Genomic DNA, 10,000 nt, shown 5'->3' with positions numbered 1-10,000 from the left:
TCTCTCTCTGTCCCTCCTCTCTCTCTCTCTCTCTCTCTCTCTCTCTCTATGTCTCTCTCTCTCTCTCTGTCCATCAGAGTGTGGGCTCCGCCCGTCGCTGAGCGTCTTCCCCCACAGGAAGAAGAGGATTCTGGGAGGGCGTGTCTCCCGGCGGGGGGCGTGGCCTTGGCAGTGCTCACTGCAGAGCGGCCAGAGCGGTCACGTCTGCGGCTGCGTCCTCATCGACCGGCGGTGGGCTCTGACCGTCGCCCACTGCTTCGAGGGGTGAGACATGGCGGAGGGGGGGGGGGGGGGGGGGGGGGGGGGGGTCCTGTGGGTGGGGGAGCTGAACCCTGACCTCTGTCTTCCAGGAGGGAGAGCGCTGACCTGTGGAAGGTGGTGCTGGGTCTCAACAACCTGGACCACCCAGGGGTCCACAGTCAGAGCCGCGGGGTGCGTTCCATCATCGTGCACCCGCGATACAACCGGGCGGTGGTAGACTACGACATCAGCGTGGTGCAGCTGGACTCCGCGGTCAGACGCACTATTTATTGATTACCGGGATCAAAGAGGGCGGTATTGATCAGATAAATTTATTCTGGTTTGTGCCTTCAGGTCGAAGAGACGCCGTTCGTCAGCCCGGTGTGTCTGCCTGAACCCGACCGGCTTCCCTCTCCTGATTCCTACTGTTACATCACAGGCTGGGGTCACATGGGCAACAGGAGTGAGTGCACACACACACACACATACACACACACATGTACGTCTGTCGTTGTGAGGACCCTTGCATCACAACTAAAGCTCACACATAGAGACCGACAACCAGATTAAATAGTCTACACGGTATTCAACCTTTGTTTCTTTATAATACATTTAATACTTGACTTCTTTCTTTACAGGGTTTGTATAAATAAAGTAGTTTATGAATATGAGGCTACATGAGTTTACACATCATTATAATCCCTCCTCTCTATAGTGGAGGTCGGTTTGTGCTTTCTGTGTTCATATGTACACTCGTTGTCTTTTTGATTCCTGGTGTTTCGCGAACCTTAACTCACTCTTAAAAACATGGTCCCCACTGAGTCGCAAGTACAAGAAACAAGCACATGTTCTTATTTTGTGTGTGTGTGTGTGTGTGTGTGTGTGTCCAGTGCCCTTCAAGCTGCAGGAAGGGGAGGTTCGGATCATCTCGCTGTCTCAGTGTCAGTCTTACTTCGACATGAAGACCATTACTCCCAGAATGCTTTGCGCCGGTTACGATGCCGGAACCGTCGACTCCTGCATGGTAACAGACAGCCGGTTGGGTATTCTGAACAAACTGCAGACGTACACAACTGTTCAGTGTGTTACTGTGTGTGTGTGTGTGTGTGTGTGTGTGTGTTCAGGGCGACAGCGGTGGGCCATTGGTGTGCGAGGAGGGCAGCGGTCGCTGGACGTTGTTCGGCCTGACGTCGTGGGGCAGCGTGTGCTTCAGCAAAGTGCTCGGACCCGGCGTTTATAGCAACGTGACGCACTTCACCTCCTGGATCCAACAACAGATCTACATCCACACGTACCTGAACGACTGACACACACACCTTTTGTTCCTCTACCTGTGCCTATATCTGTTCTGATCGCCTTCAGATGCCAACTGCTATATGAGCAGTATTATAAATGTGTATTATAGAGTTTAACTAGTTAGCTAATAGAGCTGCAATTAGAGTTCATACGATTAAGCCTTCACTAATTAATGATAATTTTTATTAATCGACAGGTTTGTCTCTCAGAAACATGTGTGGAAGAAATTTAATCTGATAATCAATTGCACACCTAATGACGTTTAACCACTGCAGGTTACTCAATGTTGGAATTTAAATATCAATGTATTTGTAGCATTAGAATATGTTACTAACAAAACAACAAATTAATTAATCATGAATCCAGTCTGGTTCACAAAATAAAATGTGTTAACGTCATAACATTTTTGGTATTCAAACTGCAACACGTCGACAGTATGAAGGTGACAATGACGAGAGGTAGTCGACAGGATGAAGGTGACAAAGACTAGACGACAGGATGAAGGTGACAACGACGAGACGTAGTCGACAGGATGAAGGTGACAAAGACTAGACGACAGGATGAAGGTGACAACGACGAGACGTAGTCGACAGGATGAAACTGACAAAGACGAGACGACAGGATGAAGGTGACAAAGACGAGACGACAGAATGAAAAGACGAGACGACAGGATGAAGGTGACGAGACGACAGGATGAAGGTGACAAAGACGAGACGACAGGATGAAGGTGACAAAGATGAGACGACAGGATGAAGGTGACAAAGACGAGACGACAGGATGAAGGTGACAACGACGAGACGTAGTCAACAGGATGAAGGTGACAACGACGAGACATAGTCGAAAGGATGAAGGTGACAAAGACGAGACGACAGGATAAAGGTGACAAAGACGAGACATAGTCGAAAGGATGAAGGTGACAAAGACGAGACGACAGGATGAAGGTGACAACGACGAGACGACAGGATAAAGGTGACAAAGACGAGACATAGTCGAAAGGATGAAGGTGACAAAGACGAGACGACAGGATGAAGGTGACAACGACGAGACGTAGTCGAAAGGATGAAGGTAATAAAGACGAGACGACAGGACTAAGGTGACAACGACGAGACGAGAGGATGAAGGTGACAACGACGAGACGTAGTCGACAGGATGAAGGTGACAAAGACGAGACGACAGGATGAAGGTGACAACGACGAGACGTAGTCGACAGGATGAAGGTGACAAAGACGAGACGACAGGATGAAGGTGACAAAGACGAGACGACAGGATGAAGGTGACAAAGACGAGACGACAGGTCGAAGGTGACAAAGACGAGACGACAGGATGAAGGTGACAACGACGAGACGTAGTCGACAGGATGAAGGTGACAAAGACGAGACGACAGGATGAAGGTGACAACGACGAGACGTATTCGACAGGATTAAGGTGACAAAGACGAGACGAGAGGATGAAGGTGACAACGACGAGACATAGTCGACAGGATTAAGGTGACAAAGACGAGACGAGAGGATGAAGGTGACAACGACGAGACATAGTCGACAGGATTAAGGTGACAAAGACGAGACGAGAGGATGAAGGTGACAACGACGAGACGTAGTCGACAGGATGAAGGTGACAAAGACGAGACGACAGGATGAAGGTGACAACGACGAGACGTAGTCGACAGGATGAAGGTGACAAAGACGAGATGTAGTCGGCAGGATAAAGGTGACAAAGACGAGACGACAGCTTGAAGGTGACAACGACGAGACGTAGTCGGCAGGATAAAGGTGACAAAGACGAGACGTAGTCAACAGGATGAAGGTGACAACGACGAGACGACAGGATGAAGGTGACAACGACGAGACGACAGGATGAAGGTGACAAAGACGAGACGACAAGATGAAGGTGACAAAGACGAGACGACAGGATGAAGGTGACAAAGACGAGACGACAGGATGAATGTGACAAAGATGAGACGTAGTCTGAAACCCAAACCAACCGCAATCAGTTGAACAACGTATCAAGAACACAAACTCTTTTGTTCCAGTTGTGAAACGGCTTTAAGTATTCAGAAGTTATATTTCGGTGTTGGTTGTTTATGAAATTTAAATGATAGACTTTCTTTGTTTCCAGAAACACGTCACTTGCACTTGTTATTGCTTTACTTAGCGTTGTGGCCGCAGTAACACAGAGGGATATATACTTCCTGATGGGAAGATTTCATTATTAGAATATTGTTGGATTATTACAAAGTAAACTTCAAGTGAACTCAATGTTGGGTTTACGTGTGTGTTGGATGTAAACACACACTTCATTTCCATGACATCATCCGATTGTCTGCTTTGAGTGTTGAAACTTTTAATTATCATAAAAGTCATAACATTCACTTGTTTTGAATTTCTAAAAGCTGCTATCTTAAACAGACCAGTTGAGCACTCAACTTCCCACAATGCTTCACTCTATCGTGCCTGTACTTAAAGTTAGCAGTAGGAAAACAAGCTTGTTACCTGTACAACGTTGTACTGTACGCGTGTGTGAGAGAGGATGCTTTTGTTTGTTCTAAACAAACTGGCAACTTATTTGGGCAACTTATGGACGACATTGATCTTCAAACGACACAAGAGGCTCAACGCGGTCTAAGATTTACAGTCCAGACATTTTGAACTTCAATCATAAATGACGGGTTTGTGAAGAATAAAGAAACATTAAAATGGGGTTGGGAGGTGTACCTGTAGCACACAGGAATACTAACGGATTACTGCTGATTCATCATGTTAACAATGAATGAGCGTAAATTAGCTTCTAAATTAAGAGACAAAACGCTTGTTAGCTAGCACCGCTAACACAAATAACACATTGGCACTAAAATGAGAAGCACAAATAGAGCATTTTCCTATTATAGATCATTATTGGTTTCTGTGACGTTGGCAGTAAGCTACATTAGCTTGCGCTAAGTATTTAGGAGTTTTACACTAAAGCTAAGTCAAGCTAAAGATAGTTAGCAGATGACATTTAAAAGACAAAGTCAAACTCTTTCAATAACTATTTAAACATTAAGTTACATTTGACCTATTTAGCAGGTAGCTAGTTAGCTATTGCCCAACAAATTGACGTCTAACTGACATCCAGAACATTCCAAGTGGTTGTTGTTGTTTCAGTTTTAGTTGTTTTGTGTGTGTTTGGTTTTTTAAGAGTATTTTTCTACAGCTTTTTGTATGTCATGCTTATTACACCTGTGTGTGTGTGTGTGCGTGTGTGTGTGTGTGTGTGTGTGTGTGTGTGTGTGTGTGTGTGTGTGTGTGAGTGTGTGTGTGTGTGTGTGTGTGTGTGTGTGTGTGTGTACATGCAGTCATGTGACGTACAGACTGTATGTTTGTATGTGATTTGCCTTGTGAGCGTGTTTCTGATGTCACTTCCTGGTTTAGCTGTTAGCTGTCATAATGATGATGATGATGATGATGATGAAGAAGAGTGTCCCTGTTTAATTATATGGATTTAAATGCTTCAGACTTTAGCCGCTAATGTTTTTGTGTAACCGTGAACAATTGGTTTGTATCACCTTGTAACCCACAAATAAAAGTATACAAGCACTATCGTGTGTGTGTGTGTGTGTGTGTGTGTGACTGTGTGTGTGTGACTGTGTGTGTGTGTGTGTGTGTGTGACTGTGTGTGTGTGTGACTGTGTGACTGTGTGTGTGTGTGTGTGACTGTGTGTGTGTGACTGTGTGTGTGTGTGTGTGACTGTGTGACTGTGTGTGTGTGTGTGTGACTGTGTGACTGTGTGTGTGTGTGTGACTGTGTGACTGTGTGTGTGTGTGTGTGTGTGTGTGACTCACGTCCCTGTACGTTCAGTTTGTTTCCTCTTCCAGAAATAAAGGTGCATGATGGAAATATTTAGTCTTTTTATTAGACTGAATTCAGACGGGATTCAAACTGTATTCCTAATATAATTATATCAAACGTGTGTGTGTATGTGTATATATATATATATATATATGATATGTATGTATATATATGTATGTATGTATAAGACACTTCCAAAGGTAATCCTTAAGAAACCAGCCCTTTAACACACTTTACTCAACATACATCGATGAGTTCCATGTGTTTAATTTATCTTCTCTAAACGTCCTTTAACAAACACCATTTCCCAGAATTCCACAGTCTGTTGGACTACTTTCAGCGGCGGATGAATCCACATATTGGACCTTGAGTGACCGGAGCATCAAACGCCGTGAAGAGACTAGTTAAAGATGGAAGTTCACTCCTCCTGCACATCAATATACTTCATTTAGAAACGGCCTTGAAGCTGTCACTCATCTGAGAGGCGTCAATCAGGTGTGTGTGCGTGGAGCGACGCTGTCACACGTGCGCACACTGACACACACCTGCTATTATGTACATGATAATAAGACGTCTTAGTGTCTGCAGGACACCAAGAAGCCTGGCATTAACCCAGTGACAGCAACCAGTGTTCCCATAATGCCAGGCTTTGTGTGTGTGTGTGTGTGTGTGTGTGTGTGTGTGTGTGTGTGTGTGTGTGTGTGTGTGTGTGTGTGTGTGTGTGTGTGTGTGTGTGTTAAAAGCGGTCCCTTCTTAAGACTCAGACTCTCCGTCTCCCGGTGAGTCGTCTTCTCGTCTTTGTTCCAGTCACACGGTGCGTATGAATACAATGTGTTAATTTATATAAATATTTACATATTTGATATTTAATCATAAGACATTTTGGTTCTATTTCAACATAATCTCTAAAAACTATTAAAATAATAGAAATGTTCCCTTAATTTTTATTTTATTTTGAAACTTCGTTCTTCGTATATTCTGCTTCTCTTTAATATTTAAGGAGTAATAACGTAATGTAAAGATATTGATCAGTTATCTGGTAAAGGCTTTCAGCTATTAATTGATTAGTCAATAAATTGGTAATCGATTATTAGTTTTTCTTAAAGCCACAATTCTCTGATGCCACCTTCCTAATTATACATGTATATACATGTATATACATGTATATACATGTATATACATGTATATACATGTATTTTTATGTATATACATGTTTTAGTTTCTTTGCTGTGACAAACTCAATATTCTTTGGATCTTTCACCATTTTACGGACCAAACAACTCGACTATTAATCGTTTAGTTGGTTTGTTTCAGATGATGGACGAAGAAGCTACGAAGCGTTACTATGACGACGGATGGAAACGAGCCGAGGTAATTCATTACTATATGAATATATATATATATATATATGTGTATATAGGTATGAATATAAATATACTATATTCATAAATATAGTATATATGTGGGAATATGTATATATCAATACTATATGTATGAATATGTATATATATATATATGTATTTTTATAAATATATATGTATATTTATGTATGTATATATATACTATATGTATGAATATATATATATATATATGTATTTTTTTAAATATATATGTATATTTATGTATGTATATATATATACTATATGTATGAATATATATATATGTATTTTTATATATATGTATATTTATGTATGTATATATATATACTATATGTATGAATATATATATATATATGTATTTTTATATTTATGTATATTTATGTATATATATATATACTTATGTATTCATGTACATAAACATGTATATTGTGTATTTAACTGCACCAACTGTTTGGTTTCTCTGAACTTCTGCTCTGATTGGCTTTTTATGTTTTATAGTAACGATAACAAGTGAATCATGAACTCTGGAACTCCTGTACACACACACACACACACACACACACCCACACACACACACACACACACACACGCACACACACACATACACATACGCACACACATACGCACACACACACACACGCACACACACATACGCACACACACACACACACACACACACACACACGCACACACACGCATAAAGGAAAATGTTCTCAATAGTTGTTGAGTTTATTTAACTAGTTTGTGCACCTGTGTGTGTGTGTGTGTGTGTGTGTGTGTGTATGTGTGTGTGTGTGTGTGTGTGTGTGTGTGTGTGTGTGTGTGTGTGTGTGTGTGTGTGAGTGAGAGAGGTGAGTGAGTGTACCTGCTGGTTTAATCATTAATGTATTGAAACAATAAATCTTGTTTATTAAATGACAGAGAGAATGATGGATGGAAAAAGGGGAAGAACAAACGTGTGAGAAAAGAAGGAATGTTCAACAAGAGGTTCAGAGTGAAGTTAGAAATATGAATTATGACTGAAACTAAAGCGTTTTGTTATGTAAATAAATAACTTTTTAAAGTTCAGTTTATGGGAAGGTTCAGAAAGAAAGAAATGTAATTTCATAATTCATATTGTTTACACTCAAATCAACTGACCACCAGGGGCGACTCCTCTGGTTGTATAGAAGCCTATGCGTCATGTGTTAAAGCTGCATTCTCTCTACTGACCACCAGGGGGCGACTCCTCTGGTTGTATAGAAGTCTATGCTTCATGTGTTAAAGCTGCATTCTCTCTACTGACCACCAGGGGGCGACTCCTCTGGTTGTATAGAAGTCTATGCGTCATGTGTTAAAGCTGCATTCTCTCTACTGACCACCAGGGGGCGACTCCTCTGGTTGTATAGAAGTCTATGCTTCATGTGTTAAAGCTGCATTCTCTCTACTGACCACCAGGGGGCGACTCCTCTGGTTGTATAGAAGTCTATGCTTCATGTGTTAAAGCTGCATTCTCTCTACTGACCACCAGGGGGCGACTCCTCTGGTTGTATAGAAGTCTATGCTTCATGTGTTAAAGCTGCATTCTCTCTCCTGACCACCAGGGGGCGACTCCTCTGGTTGTATAGAAGTCTATGCTTCATGTGTTAAAGCTGCATTCTCTCTACTGACCACCAGGGGGCGACTCCTCTGGTTGTATAGAAGTCTATGCTTCATGTGTTAAAGCTGCATTCTCTCTCCTGACCACCAGGGGGCGACTCCTCTGGTTGTATAGAAGTCTATGCTTCATGTGTTGAAGCTGCATTCTCTCTCCTGACCACCAGGGGGCGACTCCTCTGGTTGTATAGAAGTCTATGCTTCATGTGCTAAAGCTGCATTCTCTCTCCTGACCACCAGGGGGAGACTCCTCTGGTTGTATAGAAGTCTATGCTTCATGTGTTAAAGCTGCATTCTCTCTCCTGACCACCAGGGGGCGACTCCTCTGGTTGTATAGAAGTCTATGCTTCATGTGTTAAAGCTGCATTCTCTCTCCTGACCACCATGGGGCGACTCCTCTGGTTGTATAGAAGTCTATGCTTCATGTGCTAAAGCTGCATTCTCTCTCCTGACCACCAGGGGGCGACTCCTCTGGTTGTATAGAAGTCTATGCTTCATGTGTTAAAGCTGCATTCTCTCTCCTGACCACCAGGGGGCGACTCCTCTGGTTGTATAGAAGTCTATGCTTCATGTGTTGAAGCTGCATTCTCTCTCCTGACCACCAGGGGGCGACTCCTCTGGTTGTATAGAAGTCTATGCTTCATGTGCTGAAGCTGCATTCTCTCTCCTGACCACCAGGGGGCGACTCCTCTGGTTGTATAGAAGTCTATCCTTCATGTGTTAAAGCTGCATTCTCTCTCCTGACCACCAGGGGGCGACTCCTCTGGTTGTATAGAAGTCTATGCTTCATGTGTTAAAGCTGCATTCTCTCTCCTGACCACCAGGGGGCGACTCCTCTGGTTGTATAGAAGTCTATATAAATGACTCTACTTCTCTTGATGTATTCCCTCAGTAAACATTGTAAACATTAGTTTTTGGTCTCAATCTCTAGTTTCAAGTCTTCTTCAATCTGAATGATGTTCATTTAGTAAATTATGGTTATTTAGAGTCAAACAGACCATAATGCAGGGGATGCTTTAGGGGCGGGGCTACAAGATGATTGACAGGTCGACATTTATACAGTGCATGTTAAAACCCAAATAAGATTTGCACCTCGACTTTCAACACCGGCGACTCGTGACTTCACCTTTTAACTTGAAAATAGCATTTCATCTGAAACCTTCGATTCAAGCGTCCCTTTGAAGTAGTGAGGACCGGTACCCACAATGCAGCAGGGTCCTCACTACGATGGTGATTTAACACGTCGGGTTTTGTTGTGGACAAAGTGCAACTACTCATTCACTCTCTCTCTCTCTCTCTCTTTGACACACTCTTTTGTTCACACACTCTCTCTCTCTCTCTCTCTTGAAGGGAGGGAGTAAAGTTCAGGACAGTCAGGACGAGAGAGAGATCACCGTCCTGCCGCGGAGGAAGACGGACGAACTGGACGACACCAGCGGGGTGAGTGGATGATCAATGGAGCTGTTTATAAAGTTAGCATCAATGTAGCTGATAATAAGGAGTTGCAGTAATCTAGTCTGGAAGTAACAAACGCGTGAACCAGCTTTTCTGCATCTTTTTGAGACAAGATGTGCCTGATTTTTGAAATGTTACGTAGATGATAAAATGCAGTCCTTGAGATTTGC

At 42.8% G+C, this 10,000-nt stretch overlaps 2 protein-coding genes across 2 annotated transcripts in view; both read left to right on the top strand.

Annotated features, from left to right (window-relative positions):
- corin (corin, serine peptidase) overlaps positions 1-5,110 on the top strand; it is a 22,703-nt gene extending 17,593 nt beyond the window's left edge. Inside the window, exons 21-25 of the mRNA XM_034557446.1 lie at positions 78-264; positions 351-513; positions 595-703; positions 1,131-1,264; positions 1,365-5,110. Coding sequence (XP_034413337.1) covers positions 78-264; positions 351-513; positions 595-703; positions 1,131-1,264; positions 1,365-1,547 — 776 coding nt within the window. The 3' untranslated portion in view covers positions 1,548-5,110. The remainder of the gene's footprint in view (positions 1-77; positions 265-350; positions 514-594; positions 704-1,130; positions 1,265-1,364) is intronic.
- Positions 5,111-6,067: 957 nt separating this feature from the next.
- Positions 6,068-10,000, top strand: part of LOC117747917 (sodium/hydrogen exchanger 9B2) — a 14,512-nt gene continuing 10,579 nt past the window's right edge. Inside the window, exons 1-3 of the mRNA XM_034557429.1 lie at positions 6,068-6,175; positions 6,676-6,732; positions 9,726-9,815. Of these exons, the coding sequence (XP_034413320.1) occupies positions 6,676-6,732; positions 9,726-9,815 (147 nt within the window). The 5' untranslated portion in view covers positions 6,068-6,175. The remainder of the gene's footprint in view (positions 6,176-6,675; positions 6,733-9,725; positions 9,816-10,000) is intronic.

This window comes from Cyclopterus lumpus, chromosome 18, assembly GCF_009769545.1.
Source record: "Cyclopterus lumpus isolate fCycLum1 chromosome 18, fCycLum1.pri, whole genome shotgun sequence".
Classification (NCBI taxonomy): Eukaryota; Metazoa; Chordata; class Actinopteri; order Perciformes; family Cyclopteridae; genus Cyclopterus; species Cyclopterus lumpus.
The sequence above is the reverse complement of the archived record's forward strand: the minus strand, read 5'-3'. Positions and strand labels throughout refer to the sequence as shown.